Source organism: Chiloscyllium punctatum, chromosome 5 (assembly GCF_047496795.1).
Source record: "Chiloscyllium punctatum isolate Juve2018m chromosome 5, sChiPun1.3, whole genome shotgun sequence".
NCBI classification, from domain to species: domain Eukaryota; kingdom Metazoa; phylum Chordata; class Chondrichthyes; order Orectolobiformes; family Hemiscylliidae; genus Chiloscyllium; species Chiloscyllium punctatum.
The window spans coordinates 112,664,770-112,682,302 of NC_092743.1; the positions used below are offsets into that span (position 1 = coordinate 112,664,770).

At 39.7% G+C, this 17,533-nt stretch overlaps 1 protein-coding gene across 2 annotated transcripts in view; it reads right to left on the reverse strand.

Annotated features, from left to right (window-relative positions):
* Nucleotides 1–1,106: 1,106 nt before the first annotated feature.
* Nucleotides 1,107–17,533, reverse strand: part of stac (SH3 and cysteine rich domain) — a 124,902-nt gene continuing 108,475 nt past the window's right edge. For both annotated transcript variants that reach the window (XM_072571078.1, XM_072571079.1), the window contains exons 10-11: nucleotides 10,626–10,763; nucleotides 1,107–3,382 (exon numbers count right to left, since the gene is read on the reverse strand). In XM_072571078.1, the coding sequence (XP_072427179.1) occupies nucleotides 3,284–3,382; nucleotides 10,626–10,763 (237 nt within the window). In that variant the 3' untranslated portion in view covers nucleotides 1,107–3,283. The remainder of the gene's footprint in view (nucleotides 3,383–10,625; nucleotides 10,764–17,533) is intronic.

The following is a 17,533-nucleotide window of genomic DNA, read 5'->3' on the forward strand; positions in this document are numbered from 1 at the left end:
CTGGGACTTGAGCCCAGGAATCCTGGCTCAAAGCTAGGAACAAGGTAAATACAAGGACTGCAGATGCTGGAAACCAGATTCTAGATTAGAGTGATACTGGAAAAGCACAGCAGGTCAGGCAGCATCTGAAGAGCAGGAAAATCTCCTCTCAAATGTAGGGACACTACTGCCACAACATGTGAGCCCCCGAAAGATTAATCAGAGTCATGTCCTGGACCCAACCTTTTGTCTAAAGCTGGGAGAGAACCTGAAGTTGTCTTGATCACCTTTGTTTCTGCAAGCCTTCCAATGTATTGAACAATGGCCAGCTTCTAGGTTTCTTGATTACACAAGAGTCAGCCTTCAGATCGGAGGCTTTCCATTCTGGAAGAATGCTTTCTGCTATTTGGAATGTGGAAGCAGAACTGAATGCAGGGTTGGCAGGTTCCTAAAAAATGGTGTCAATATCTGCCTTTGCATCCAGTGATGCTGAGGTTCGTGTCTCGTAGCACATTCCTGTGCCAAGACTGGATAGGCCCTGTGCCTCAATTTCGCTAATTGACCAGTTGGTGCAAGATCATGGTCAGCCAGCTGGATTTCTCCAGTACAGCAACAACAGTCCACCTCAATTAATTGAGTCCACATTGTGCCTTATCGAATCTTTGAGACATATTGAAAGAATATGGCACAAATTAGATTATGACCAGCATTCTAACCAATATACACACAATACATGGGCAACTTTGTATGTCAGCAACAATGTTAATGAAAATGACAATGTGGATAGGGAAATGCTTCAAAGAAAGGTCAGTGATGAATACTTATTCAATGTGTAAACATGTTTTCTTTTCAGGATATGCAGGGAATGGTTTGTTTCTCTCCTTTTTTATTTCACAAAATTTCCCTAAGCGTGATCTGTTAGACCCTCTCATTGCTACAGAACTTGGATGGTAAGTTTGTCATCATTTATTGGATTTGAGTTCACACACAAAGAAAGAGAAACTCTTTGTTTGGTCTAGCACAGAGTAATCAAAAAGCATAATTGTCATATGACTGTTTAAAAGTAAACATTTATCTTTTATTGATTAATACATTATTTGATTTCCAATAAGTTTATTTTTATTAGTCCTGAAACATCCAAACAGTTCTAGAGAAATGACTCCCTCATAGGCTGGCCAGTTCCATTGATTTTCAGACCATACATTGAGAATGGTGAAGCATACAGTTACTTCTACAGTTCAAGCTACCAAACAGTCAGGAGTTATCTTATTACATTCATCCTACAAAAATAATCAGAGAAAACACATCTACAATTAAAAATATAAACACTTGAATTCTGCACAACCTGTTCTTTTATTTTCATTCTCTTAATTTCTAACATTTTAATGAAATTAGTAAATTTATTTTAGCTTTTTTAAAATATTAAACCTTTTAATATCTTTACCACATATTTTCTTTCTATCCATAGAAATCGTAACTCCAGAAATATGACTTTTCAATTGGCCATTGGTGAAGTTTAAAGACGGGTTTCACACCCAACAAAATTGCTCACAATTCTTAAGTGGATTGGTGGTCAAAAACACATGACTAGTTCGACCCCTAATATATAAAAAAAGCATCATACCAGGTCCAGCATCTGCCAAATATTTAACTATTTAATATTGCCTCCCAGAAGCACAGAGATGAGATTTCAAATAGTAGTTTCAGTTAAAAAGAGGCTGTTACTTTTCAAATAATTTTGAAAATCTTTTTTCTTTTTTTTTCATTTCTCGGCTGCTCTTTGAATAGACTTTATTTAAGTCAAGAGAGCAATTGAGCAACCTGTCCCTTTACCTTTATCATTATCACTGACAGCTGGGAGGAAGCTGGGAACAATCTAGGGATTTGCACCAATTTTCTTAGCTCTCTTATGAGAATGTATTTGACTTCCACACACTCCATTTTGCAATGTGGCTGAAACCAAATCCTCATCATCTGGGGGCAAGTTATTTTTGGTATGTAGATTTTGGTCTGTAGGTAATCAGCATCTTTATTTATATCATCTCAGAAATAAATTTTACAAGTAACTAAAAATGTAAAGCATTTTGCTAAGTTACGTCTATAATATATATTATGGCATAGTGGCTCAGTGGTTAGCACTGTTACCTCACAGTGCCAGGGATCTGGGTTTGACTCCACCCTCAGCTGACTGTCTGTGTGGAGTTTGCACATTCTCTCCGTGTCTGTGTGAGATTCCTCTGGGTGTGCTGGTTTCCTCCCATAGTCCAAAGATGAGCAGGTTAGGTGTATTGGCCATGCTAAATTGCCTGTAGTGTGCAGGTTGTGGGATCATGATGGGATGCCCTTTGGATAAGTCAGTGTGAACACGATGGACTGAATGGCTTGCTTCCACACTGTAGGGATTCTCTGAACATTTGACCAACCAAACAAAAATATCCAGATCGATTTTAATAACAAAACAAAGGTACATTTCTGTTTTGTGGTGCCTTAATTGTTATATAAGTGACGACCAGTTTCTTTCTCTAGTTATACTGGCATCAATGTCGATCAGACCATCTTCAAAAACTGCAAGCTGCTACAAATGGAAAATTTTTACTCCAATGTTATAACGTTAATATATATAGCATTATATAACGTTAATATATATAGCATGAAGGAAAGTATAATTCCCATTTAGATGAGAGGCAGATTTCTTTTGGTCAATTAAAATTGACGATAATTACCTGGACTTCCAGGTAAATGTGTTTCAGGCAGATATATAATTCTGTGAGCTGTTCAAACACCAGTAAGGCAAATAATTTTGGGGTTAAACTATATCTCACCTTAGCCACAAAACTCTATGTTGGTCACAAGATAACATAACCAGCAAATGTGATGCAGGAACAGCTGTCCTTTGGAAAAAAACATAGTACAACACATACTTATTGAGCACACACACAGTTTTTAAAAAATCCCCGTATTGGATTAGCTACTTTCTATTTGGATGCCAATAAAGTGTAAATGGACAATATAGACATTTAAGCTGTCCTTGCCATTGTCAAGTTTTATAGAGATAGGCTATTACCAAACCTTCATACAACTGCAGATATTCTCTCCAGTCTGGAAAAGGAATGCTCAGATTTTCAGCACATTTGGGTTTCATGAAGCAATTCTGAACTCCTTCATTGACTCAACATGTTCTTTTTAGCAGTCTGACAGTCCACAACGGACCACAAGATAATTCATCTATGCTGATAATGTGAAGCAAGGATGGCAAGTACCACAGGAAGTAACATCACCTTCACTACATAGATCCAATGTCACATCAGATATTGACAAGGATATCAAGTGGCACAAAACCCTTCTTCTTTCCACTGCACACTTTAATGAATCCATTGGTTTCTTCACCCTTGTCCACACAGATCTGCAAATAGGAGGAAGTGTTAAATAGCAAGTTGCAAAAGATTCATGTGACAACATTAAAACCATCAACAATACTCCAAATACTAACTTACATTAGTTGTGAAAATATAAATACACATGTGATAGATGGTTTAATGCAAATCAAATCTGCTTCTCTTTACTCCAGTTTGGACATGTTACAATACCAAAGGCTAATTATCTGAGCTGAAAAGCTTGGTTGATTTTAAACCACACAGCCTGTACAGCAACCTGGAGGAGTGAATTTATACAATTTGTTTCCATTTGACTCTCTTCTGCAGGTAACAGAAAAAGTGCATTGGCAACCTTCTGTGAATATGTTCATTGTCTGGCAACCAAGATCAACAAAAAGAAACTAAAACTTACAATCTAACAAGCCAGATTTCATTCTGGGATCTGACTTGTCCAATATTACCACATTATAACAATTTGCATTAACACAGGAGCATTTAAGAGGTTTAAATTGCTATTGTTTTATTTGTAAACTATACCTGTTCTTTGGCTCAATACAGTTGATTTTCAAATATATGTAACATTGTCTTTTGGGGCCATACTAGGAAATCACTCTAAATGTTTCTGGATGATGCCATTGCAGTTCACTCCAGATTTCTCAATATGATACCGTGAAGAGGATAGGTTTGGAAATTACTTCTAAGTGATCATCTATGTCAAACTTGAATATTTGCAATAACAGCAGTGTGCCATTTTATGGTTCAAAGATGGTATAGTACAAATATAAGGTTCACATTTTTAAAAGGTACAAAAGTAAAGGGTTTAACAATAGTAAATGACCTCATGACCAAGCATAAATGGCTGTGAATTGCAGATTGAGCAGAAAGCAGCAATTTGTATTTATATTGTGCCTTAAATGCAGTGAAATTTCTAAAGACACATCACAGGAGTTGACTGTCCATAGCTGTGTTTTTCCTTTGAAAGGAGTTGTGGATTATAAATCTATACACTCTAGCAAAGGATTCTGCTACAATTAGTTTTCAGTTTCAAAGATGGAAAGTGGACATGTGAGGACCCAAATGGCAGGTGACATGTAGGTATCCATTCTGTGCCAGACATTTGTCGCTTATCGTGCTACTAAAGGCCCCATGATAGACTTCCAAGACTTAAGGTACTTAATTACATAAAATCATGGAAATATTTGAACAGAAGGCATCATTTGGTTCATTATGCTTCTGTTGGCCAGAAAAGAGTTATCAAGTCGAATACCACTTTCTAACTCTGTCTTCTGGTATACAACACTTCAACTGCATATCTAAGTTCTTTTAAATGCATCGAGGTGTTCTGTCTCTGCTACTCTTTTAAGCAGTGACGTTCAGACCCTATTACCATCTGAATGAGAAAATTACTCCTCAGCTCTCCTCTAATCCTCTATCAATGACTTTAAATCTAAGTCTCAGGTAAAAATCCCTCAGCCTCCTCTGGTCTAAAGAAAATATCCCCAGCCTGTGCAATATTCCCTTACATTTAAGATTAACCAATTCTGGCAACATCTGTGTAAATCTCCTCTGATTTCTTTTTAGTGGGCCATAACTTTCTTGTAATACAATAACCAGAAATATACACAGTTCTCAAGCTAAACAGAGCATAACCTCCCTGCTGTTACTATCTATGCCCCAGCTAATAAAGGTATATATTCTGTATGACTCCTTAATCAGCTTATTTACTTGCTCTGCTACTTTCAGGCATCCATGGACATGACTCCAAAGTCCCTTTCTCCCTTTACAGCACTCAGTCACCTATTATTTATTGCATAGAGGACGACTGCTGTATCCGTGGGTCCTACTACCGTGATTTCAGTCACCTGCGGTTTACCACGGCCCGAACATATGACATGGAACATTCCAGAACCAGTGACCAGGGGGCTAACGGGGAGGTGAATTTCCCATTTAAATGAATGGGTTCGCTTCTATCCACTGTTTTGGGCATCGATGGTAGGTCTTGGAACATACCCCCCACAGGTACAGGGGACTACTGTATTTCTTTACCTTAGTTATCCTCTCCAAATGCATTGGTTCACACTTCTCCAGACTGAATTCTATTTGCTAGTTTCCACTCACCTGACCAGTCCACTTATCCCTTTCTGCAGTTTACAGCTTTCTTCCACATTACCAAAGACAATTTTTCTATCATCTGTAAACTCTTAATGATACTCTCTGCATTTAGGTTTAAATCATCAATATTTACAATAAACCAGGGATCTCTTGTTGAGCCTTCTAAAACCACTGGAAACAGCTTTCCTCTCACAAAAACATGTGTTGACATTTTGGTTCTTTTCGATAAGTTAATTCAGACCCAACTTGCTACATTCCCTTAGATCCATCCATTGTCTACTTTTCTGACTAGTTTGTGACTTGGGACCTTATGAAAATTATGTTGATGACATCAAATGTGCTACTGTCATCAACTTTCCTTCGTAGCCCCTCAAAATATGCAATCAAGTCACTTGTAGGAGGTGGGGGTTCTCATGCTCTCAGTGCTTGTCCTTCTTGATGTTTGAATTTGTGATTTTGGAAGATGCTGTCGAAGGAACCTTGGTGAGCTATTCCAGTGCCAATCAAGTGAGCTGTTTTGTCCTGGGTGACTTTGTTGGATCTGCACCATCCAGGCAAGTGGGGCGTTATTCCATCACACTCTTGACTTGTGCCTTGTTGCTGGTGTATAGGCTTTGGGAAGACAAGAAGGGATTCACTTGCTGCAAAGCCCTTGCCTCTGGTCTGCTCTTGTAGCCATAGTATTTATATCATTGGCCAAGTTAAGGTTCTGGTCGATGGTCACCCCCAGAATGTTGATAAGGTGGCAGCTAATGATGGTAATTCATTGAAAGCCAAAGGGTAATAATTCAATTCTCTCTTGTTTGAGACACCTAATACCCATCACTTTACCTGTATGAATATTACTTGCCATTCATTAGCCCAAGCCTGGATGTTTTCCAGGACTTGCAAGTGGACATGGATTGTTTCCATATTTGAGGAGTCATGAATGGTGCTGAACATTGGTGTTTGCACAATGAACATCCCCACTTCTGATATATTAATGGTGGGAAGTCATTAGTGAAGCAGCCAAGGATGGTTGGGTCTAGTATGGAGCTCCCGTACAGCGATGTTTGGAATTGAGATGATTAAGTTCCAACAACCACAACCAACCTCCTTTCTGGTAGGTATGAATTCGACCAGTGGAAAGTTCTCCCCCTGATTCCCAATGACATTTGCTAGGACTCCTTGATGCTATACTTCATCAAATGCTACTTTGGTGTTAAGATCAGTGACTCTCACCTCACCCTTGGTGTTCAACTCATTTGTCCAAACACAAGTTACCCTTTTCTACTCTTCCCTTATTCACATGTGCTTTATGTATTTATAAAATAACTTTAGAATTCTCACAATTTTATTTGCCAATATTTTCATGCCTTCTCTTTGCTTTCTTAATGTCCTTTTTGCTTTAACTTGTGCTTTCTATACTCCCTTAGACTTTCTGCTGCATTAAACGCATGGTATCTGATAGAACTCTCCTCTCTCTACACTTGGCAGCTGGGCTGCTCTTCTTTGTGAGAATGTATTCATTCTGAACCCTGATTATTGTCTACTTGAATGCTCCTACTCTCTAATTCTAATGATCATTATTAGTTGTTTCCTGTTCATCTTTGCTAAATCTCACTGTCTTTATAAAACTGGTTGTTCCGAAAGCAAGAACTTTTGCTCCTGGTCTACAATTGTCCTTTTGCAAAATCACAGTAACCAAATTATGATCACTACCTTTAAAATGCTATCCAATTGATATTCATTCTACCTAGTCAGCCTTATTCCAGGTTCTACAGATACCACCTTTCTCAGAACTAATCCCATTGCCTAGGAATTGAAAGTCTTCCCTCCCACCATCCACAGACTTCTGCACCAGCTCGTCAGTAATGTATAGGGAGAGACTGAATAGACTGGGGCTAGTTTTCCTGGAGTGTCAGAGACTGAAGAGGTAACCTTACAGACATTTATATAATTGTGGGGGCCATGGATATGTTGAATAGCCAAGGTCTTTTCCTCAGGTAAGGGAGTCCAAAACTCAAATTCGAAGGCATATATTTAAGGTGAGAGAGGCAAGATTTAAAAGCGACTAGAGGGGCAAACTTTTCATACAGAGGTTGGTGTGTATGTAAAACAAGCTGCCAGAGTCTGTGGTAAAGGTGAGTACAGTTACAACATTTAAATGACATTTGGACAGTACATGAATAGGAAGGGTTTAGAGGGATATGGGCCAAATGCTGGCAAACGGGACTGGATTAGGATGGTTGGCATGGATGAGTTGGACCGAAGAGTCTGTTTCCATGCTGCATGATTCTATGATTCTGTAATAAGTATCCCTATATCTGTACTGACTAACACATGCAATGACAATAATTTGGAGATTACTGTTGTTGAGGTCATACCTATTAATTTATTTCCAGCTCCCTAAAATCTGTCTGTAGAGCCTCATCCCTCTTTCTACCTGTACTGTTAGCATCAGTACAATGTTCAGTCTCCCCTTCAGAATATTCTGCAACCAGTCAGTGATTTTCAGATCTGGTAGTAGAGAGATAACGCACCTCCCTGGGATCACAGCTGCAACTACAGAAATGCCTGTGTTCTCCCAGCTGTTGAACTTCTTTTCCTACCATGGAATTACTGAATTGTTACAGTGCAGAAGGAGGCTATATGACCCATCATGACTGCCCTGGTTCTCTGAGCAATTTCTATGGAACGCTAATCTTGCTAATCTCCTGCTTTTCCCAGTAATCTGTTTTTCTATTAAAATAATCATTCAATGTCCTCATGAGTGCCTCAATTGAACCTTGGCCAATAAAATGCTGGAATAAAATGTGAGCTTAATGGTGACCATATAACCACTTTCAGTTGCTGTAAAATACTATTTAGTTGTATCACGTCCTTTCAGGACTCATTACCTGGTTAATTAGGGTCTTTCAAAGTTCCACAATATCCTCTCACCATTTACAAAATTCTCTCAAATTTTCTATCATTCACAAACTTTGAAATTGTCCCCTGTACACCAACACTCGATCTTTAGTATATATAGAGAAAAACAATGGGGCCCCAGTTCAGACTCCTGGAAAACTCTACTACAAAGAGTGTAGTAGGACTCTTCATCAGGACTATGCCCAAAATGTCAATTCTCCTGCTTCTTGGATGCTGACTGATTGGCTGTGCTTTTCGAGTACCACACTCTAAAACTCGACTACAAATCTTAGTCCAGCCTACAACATAGCTAGTACCAATTACTGTATATATCCTAAATGTTTTGTATCAACGTTGCTATTGTCCCTTTCATTCCATCAGCAATAATTTCCCTCAAGTCTGTGGCACCATATCAAATGCCTTCTAGAAATTCATGGAGAAAAGGTTCAGAAAATATTTACAAGGATGTTGCCGGGACCAGAGGGTTTGAAGTATAGGGACAGGCTGAATAGGCTCGGCATTTTTCTCCCTGAAGTGTCAGAGGTTGGAGAGTGGCCTTATAGAGGTTTATAAAATCATGAGCAGCATGGATACTTTGAAAAACTGGAGGGCACAGGTTTAAGGTGAGAGGGGAAAGATTTAAAAGGAATCTGAAAGGTAACTTCTTCTTGCAGATGGAGGTGGAACGAACTCAGAGAAAGTAGACAGGGCAGGTACAATTGTAAAATTTAAAAGGCATCTGGTTGGGTGCGTGAATAGGAATGATTTAGAGGGATATGTGCCAAATGCTGGCAAATGGTCCAGATCAGTTTAGGATATTTATTTTGTGTGGACAAGTTGGACCGAATGGTATGATTCCGTGCAGTATGACTCTACGTTACCCTCGATCAAGCCTCTTCAAAAGACCCCAGTAAGTTAGTTAGACATAACTTTTTGTCAACAAATTAGGCAGACTGTTTCAAATGAATTCACAATTTTCCACGTGACTATTAATTCTATCCTGAAGTATTATTTCTAGAATTATTCCTTACTGTAAAATTTAAGTCTGTAATTGGTGGATTGGTCTTTACAAACTTGCTTTGCTGACCTGCTTCCTCCCCTCCTTCCATTGTGCTTTTCCATTGATACCCATTTGATATAGGAGAAAGTGAGGACTGCAGATGCTGGAGATCAGAGCTGAAAATGTATTGCTGGAAAAGCGCAGCAGGTCAGGCAGCATCCAAGGAGCAGGAGAATCGACGTTTCGGGCATGAGCCCTTCTTCAGGAAACAGAAGAAGGGCTCATGCCTGAAACGTCAATTCTCCTACTCCTTGGATGCTACCTGACCTGCTGCGCTTTTCCAGCAACACATTTTCAGCGCTACCCATTTGATATACACAACCTCACTTCTTATAAACAAATCCTACCTCTGCACCACCACCACCAACCGCCAGGTATTATACTAGTGCCACATCTTGGTGCCTACTGAACCAATCCCATTCCCACTGCAATGTTACCAGCATTGAGGGGAGGTGTCAGTTGTTCCATTCAGATAAAGATTAATTGATACTTTTAAGTGGCCAGTTAAGGATGGTAAATAAATCCTGACTTAGCCAATGGTATCCAGATTCTGTGAAAGAATTAAAGATAATTGATGGAAGTTTAAGGGTCACCTCCAGTTACCTTTGGATTACACTGGTGATGGTCATGCCCCCTTCTCCTCCTTGCCAGGTATTGCCAGCTTGGCCCTGGTGAGGCCACAGCCTTTCATCCAAGTCTGGTTCTATCGCAACCCATCTTCCTCAGGGACTTACTGCAGTCTCAGCAGTGGGCACCACTCCTGGCTATACTGCTTGGACAAGAGAGCTCCTGGTGTTTAAATGACTGGAGGGCTAGTTGGCCAAGAGGAGTGGGTTCATTTCCAGCTTTTATACTAACATAAAATTCAGGTCCGAGAATGTAGAGCTGCCATTTCTGCCATACTTTAAGCACCATATTGGTCCCTGTATGCTCCTTGGCATCCAGAGAGCTCTAGATTGGGGAGTCATTTTATCTTTGTGGGAATATACTTGTTCTGAACTCTCCCGATTTACCTTCAAGTAGCTGCTTCCAGTTCAAGTTTATCAAATTAGATGTCAGCCCAGTGAAACCAGCCTTTCCTAATTCAGAGACCTTACCCCTACTCTACCTTATTCCGAATCCATATTTTACAATTAGTTCCAAATAAAATTAATTTGGAAAGCAATCGCATAAGCTGTATTTTTCATTAAGAACATTGGAAATAAAGTGACCTGATTTTCTTTCACGTTTATCTGTCCTTCTTCTTTACAGCCTGAGAATGGTTTGGTGCATCTGAAGACCTTCTCACCCACCAGCACTTTCTGAACAAACGTTGCAGGAAAATATCCAACACGATCAGCAATTTTACCCTGGGAAGTAGAAAAGATAAATAAACAATAAAATGGATAATTTCACATTTTTCCACTGCTACAGTAGGATTGGTATATAATGTCATGGCTGTAACTTTGACCCAATAATGACAACTTGGTAAACTCCTCATTGGCACAACTGTGTTGTCACTTTATCTCATGAGCAATGGACAGGGAGCTATACATCATGTGACTTGGGCTCTGTCTCTTTTTGTTTTCCATTTACGTCAGTGAGTTGGTTTCTGTAGATCTTCTATGGCAGAGAATTCCACAGGCTCACACCCTCCGAGTAAAGAAATCTCTTCTCATCTCCGGTCGAAATGGCCTGAGACCATGATCTCCTGTTCAGTCAACTCAATCTCTCCTCATTCAACAACCTGTAATCCCAGACATCAGTCTGGTGAACCCTTACTGCACGTCCTCTATGCCAAGTAAGAGTTTTCTTAGATGAGGAGACCAAAATTGCACACAATACTCCAGGTGTGCTCTCAACCAGGCCTTGTAGAGCTGGTGTAAGACTTCCTTGCTCCCATACTCAAACCTTCTGACAATGAAGGCCAACATATCATTTGCCTTCCCAAATGATTGCTATACCTGTATGCTTACTTTCAATGATGGGCATACAATGAAATCCAGGTCCTTTTGTGCATCAACATTTCCCAACTTATCACCATTTAAGAAATATGCTGCCAGTCTGTTTTTGCTATTGAAATGGACAACTTCACACACACATCCACATTACACTCCATATGCCATTCATTTACTCATTAATTCAACTTGTCTAAATTGCCTTGAAGCTTCTTTACAATCTCCTCACTACTCACAATTTTATGTACAGGCTGTCCCCTAGTTACAAATGGTTTCTGTTCGCGAATCTATTTGCAAGTCAATTTGGATGGATATAGGAACACAATACAGGATGATACAAAGTAAGCATTTGTAAGTATTGGAAAGATTTGTATGTTTCATTTTTAAAATTAAACTCCTGTATGGAATTGCATTTTTAAGTACAAGCATTCGTAAGTCCAACATGTGCAAATGAGGGACCTGCTGTAGTTAGAAACTTGGAAATATTATATTTGATTTCCTCATCCTAATCAATGAGATATATTGTGAATAGCTGGGTGCAAGCATTAATGCCTGCAGTACACCATATAATTTATTCTTACTCCTGTTTCCTGTCTACTAACCAATGCTCAATTCATGTCAGTATATTAACATCAATCCCATGTGCTTTGATTTTGTACACTATCCTCTTATATGAGACTTTACCAAAAGCTGATTGAAACTCCAAATACACTACACCCACTAGTTCTCCCTCATCTACTGTACAAGTTACATCCCCAAAAAACTTCAATAGGTTTGTCAAAATGATTTTGATAAATTTGTGCTGACCATGTGTAATCTAGTTGGTATTTTTTTGTGTCCTAATATCACAATTTTTAAAATGACTTCAATTTTCTTTCTACTCCTGCTATTCGACTAATTTGTCTATATTTCTTTGTTTTCAATCCCTCCTTTTTTAAAATATTGAGGTTATATTTCCACCCTCCAATCAACCACAGTTGTTCCAGTATCTTCAAAATCTTGAGAGAATAGCAACCAACAAATCTATGGCCACCTCTTTCAGTGACATGGGATATAAGTTATCTGACTGTGGGAATTTATCAGCTTTCAATGCCATTAATTTCTCAAATAATTTCTTTTACTAATGCAAATCACCTTCAATTCCTTTTTCCTAAAAGACATTTCCCTAGCATTTCAGAAAGATTATTTGTGTCTTCTTGAAGACAATTGTTTCATTGCTCTGCCATTTCCTTGTTGTCCAACATTAACACCTCCTGCGAGAGGCCTACATTTCTCCTCATTAATACTTATTTCCTTTACACTCTTACAGAAGCTCTTACAGTCTATTGTTATGTTACTTGCAAATAGACTCACGTATTCCATCTTTCCCATCTTAATCAATCTCTTCCCTTTCCACCACCTTTGCTGAATGGTTCAAATTGTTTTAAAATTAATCTTTAATGAAATGCTGGCACACTGAAGCAGGCCTTCTGCACAGCCCATCTCCTGACTTGGGCAAGCCCTGCTCTCACTTTAGAGTCGCTTGGCCTGACCCATGTTGAACTCTGCCCCCCAGACATTTCGAGCATAAGCTCTTCATTAGGAATGAGGCTAGTGGCCTAAGGGGACTGAGAGATAAATAGGGGTCTTGGGGATGGGGGAAAGCTAGATGGGAATAAAATAGGTAGATGAAGGTGGGGGTGAAGGTGATACAGCAGAGAGGAGGGTGGAGCAGATAGGTGGGAAGGAAGACAGACAGGTAGGACAGTTCAAGAGGTGGTGCCGAGTTGGAAGTTTGGGTCTGGGATAAGGTGGGGAGAAGGGAAATGAGGAAACTGGTGAAATCCACATTGATCCCGTGTGGTTGGAGGGTTCCATGGTGGAAGGTGAGGTGTTTCTCCTCCATGTGTCAGGTGGTAAGGGTTTGGCAGTGGAGGAGGCCCAAGAACTGTATGTTCTTGGTGGAGTGGGAGGGGAAGTTAAAGTGTTGAGCCACAGGGCGGTGGGGTTGTTTGCTTCGGGCATCCCAGAGATGTTCTCTGAAACTATCCACAATCCCTGCATGATCCATGACCATCATCCTTCTGATCTAACGCCTGCAAAAGTCAGCAACAACAAACCACCAGCATTATCACATTGTGCCTTCTCTTGGATCAACTAACAAACTGCTTTGGTTCTTTGATACTTTTGCCAGATCATGTTGAATGCAGGGTCACACGTGCATCTCATGCATCTATACAGGATTTGTCTTAAAGCCCCTATTGACACAGGATATATCTTAAGGGTCTTAGCTTCCTTTCCTCACTTACTTTATGGTTACTTGGAAACTGCAGTCAGTCAAGTGTACTGGCACAGTTATTCAAGAGATTTATCCAATTACAAAATAGGGTTTAGCCATGCTTAATCAGGTGCTTGGTAGTATAAAGATCAGGGATCTTGGTCTTTGCCCTGTTGGGTTTGTGTCAGAGTCCAACAGATGGAGACATCGAGTCATACAGCATTGAAACAGACCCTTTGGTCCAACATGTCCATGCTGACCAAGCATCCCAAACTAAACCACTTGACTGCATTTGGCTTATATCCCTCTAAACCTATCCTGCTCGTGTACCTATTCAAATGTCTTTTAAATATTGTAACTGTACCTGCATCTACCACTTCCTCTGGCAGCTTGTTCCACTATGAACCCTCTATGTGAAAAATTTGCCCCTCAGGTCCCTTTTAAATCTTTCTCCTCTCATCTTAAAATTATGCCTCTGCAGTAACTGGAACTAGGTGGATCTCATTGACCACGAGATCCTTGATTGGGACTTTTATCCTGGGCTAATCAGGGAGCCCTGGCTGACAGATATAAACAGGGGATTCAGAGAGTTTCCTCCCTTGAGGGACTGACTCTGAGCTGGCTAGACCCAGACAGCATAGGTGTCAAATAAAAATATCTTGCCCCATCATAACTGAAATGTTATCTTTTGGAGCAGGACTTGTGCTCAGAAGGACTGGGTGACAATCCCATTCCAACGGCCATCAAGGTCAGAGCTGCCCTGAATTGTTATGCCAGTAGCTTATTTCAAGGTGCAACTCAAGGCCTGTGTGACATCTCTTAATCTCAATCCATGAACTTTTCTCTGGATTGCACTTGTTTATATCCTTCCCCTGCGATGAGGAGACTCAAACAGTTTGGACAGTGGGATTCCCCACCATTAACACAGCCCCCAGATGCAGGACGCTATTGACTGCACTTGTGTTTCATTGCCAATGCCCAATCATCAAAGATGATTCGTCAACAGAAAAGTCTTCTACTTCATCAATATTCAAATTAAATGTGACCATTGACGTCAATGTTTGGAGGCCTGTGTCAGATATCCTGTGAGCTGGTGTCTCTTAAATACCAGAGAACCCACAGGGTCCCACCTCTTTAATTCTTCCTTTGGGCAAAGCAATGAATGATTACTGGGAGACAAGAGCCAATTCCTCCAAATATGACTCATGACACCTTGAGGAAACCCTCAGACTGACACAAAAGAAAGATATGACATTGCTCACTCTTCCATCATGGTGGTAATGGAATAGATCATGGCTCTCCTTAAGGTAAAGTTTCCATAACTAGATGTCTTTAGCAGACCTTTAAATTGTGTTATCAAGTTCCCTCCACAACAGGTGCCAACTAAGGGAGTATGTTCTGGAAACAAATAAAATTGGGACCAGTGGCAACCTCCTGAGAATGAAGAAGACAACAAGACAGAACATCGCATCACCAGGCCTGAGAGGCCAGAAAGAATCTCATTAAAACCCACTTCCAAGATTAATGAATTGGATTTGGATTTCACTTAATTGCTTAATATTCTAAAAGGCGAAGGGCAAGCAACCCTACCTTGCTGTGCAAAGGACTCACAGACCTTGTTACTTTTACAGTCTTTAACCTTTCCTTTTTGCAGAATAAATGTCTGGTTTCCTATCTGATTGTATGTTTGATATTTTTGGGTAATCCCACTTTCAAATGTCTACACCTTACTTGCCCGACTGACCTCTAAAGAACAAATAGCAGTGAGACAATGCAGTAACATTGCATGCCATTAAGATTAGGTAGCTTTTAAGGCTGCCATCAGGATATTACATCCATGTTGCCCAGTCAAGACTCTATGATACCCAGCACAGGAATACTAAGGGACCTTCCTTTGGACCATTCCATCACCAGTAAGCTTTTAGTGTTAGTGTGTGCCTAGATTTAAAACTGACCCTGAAACTGCCCAGTCAGATAGCACTGAATCATTGGCAGGCAGTCATTTGTGCATTTTTTGTTGGTCGACCAATGTGCTAAGGAGAACAGTGGATATATGAGCAGTCCACTGTACATTTCTCAGCCTTGAATGGAAACTTGCTCTCCTGAAAAGTTAACACATAAAATAAACCCTTTCCTCCAGAGCTCAGTGTGTCGGACCCTCAGCTCAGCATGTTGGGCTGTCAGCTCGGTGTGGCAGACTCTCAGTTGATCTTTTGGCATTATGTGGTGGTCTCTTGGCTTGGCCTGCTCTCAGCATGAAGTGCAGTCCTACCATGGCTAAGCACTTAAGAAAGACAGTAATGTTTGAACTTTTAGCTTTATTTATTTATTTGCTTCTTAAAACTAAGAAGATCTGCAATGTGTAACTTTTAACCTTATTTTGTATGTTTTACACTCTACCATAATTACTGCAATGTGTTCTTTCTTTCTGGCTTGTTCTCAAGATTCTGTACCTAGGTTCTTGAACTTAAGATGGCGCCTTGTGTGGCGATATTATACACTTTTCACTGTACTCCTGTTGTACATGAGAGCACATGACAATCAAATCAATCAAATAAAATTACATCAAAAGTCCAAACTCGAAAAAAATGGGAGACTTTTCAATCCAGTCAGTTTCCTGTCAACAAGATCAAAATGTTGACAATCATAGAATGCGATCCTCAAATCAGACTTAAGTCTGAATGGAAAGTCGGTTAGATGCAAATCTTTGGATTGATGTAACAGCTCAGCTCCAGATTTTCTGAAGTAGTCAGTGATATTGATTTATGGAATATTCAGAGGATCCCAGGATGACATCACTGAGAAAGATCTATCTTTATCACAATACGTTGTTTGAAGTCTCCACACACTCACACGCAGACACACATGCAGCCCCCAGCCCCCCTGCTGTCCTGAAAGAACAGAAAAACTTCAGAGAGTGTTGCTAAGGAGCCTTCAGCCCAAAGGCCCAATCTCTTCCAAAAAAGGTCTGTCAAAACAATTAAGATCATAAAATTGATCTCATCTTTATTACAAGCTTGGTTTGCCTTTTCCATGCAAAGTTGCTTGACTTTCTGTAAACAGTAGGTAACTATAACAAACTTTGACCTTTTGATTTGTCACTCCAAATGGTCTTCAAACCAATAATGGTTCAAATCCTTCCATCTTTTCCAGCTCCTTCACACAATTTTATTTTGAGGACTAGTCTACCCAAAATTATCCATATTAAATCACAACATTCTACATATAGATGGAAATAAAGGTATGAGAAACAGTTCTCTAGTGACATGCTTAAGACCTCTCTCTTCATATACTCATTCTAAGTTGATGTCTTCTCTCCTTTTGATGTTAGAGTCCTGTGGTGAGTTACATCATCATAATTTCCCTGAATCTCATGACACCCTAAAGAAGGGATTAGTTTGCCTGAATTGAGAAAAAAAAAGATAGTTTGGACAGAATAAAAAAGAATAGCATTTGAACCTGAGCTAGAGAGGAGCAGAAGGTCAGGATAAATTGGAATTGGGTGTGGATGGTATAGAGGCAGAAGAGTGTTAAAGTTAATTGGTGGGTTGTGGATGGAGTGAATCAGATGCAAGCAGGACAAGGCAGGACATATAGAAACATAAGACAATGACTGTTGAGATAGCCTTTGAACAATTGGTTTGTCTAGTAAAAACCTATATAGCTTCTTATTTTTGTTTTTCAGATTAAAGATCTATCAACTGTGTCTTAAAGTCTTTTATAGAAACTAAAAGAAATACCACATTTTGAATGCAAAAATTCTAAATTTTCCCAGTGGGAATAGTCCCAGAGCTCGCCAACTCACCCATTTCCACATTTGTAAGTATGGGGACAGAGATGGAGAGAGCTGAAATGATGGAACATAACTGTTAGTTGCAGCCTACAGTAGTCATATAGTCATATGATAATGGTTCAAATTCTAATG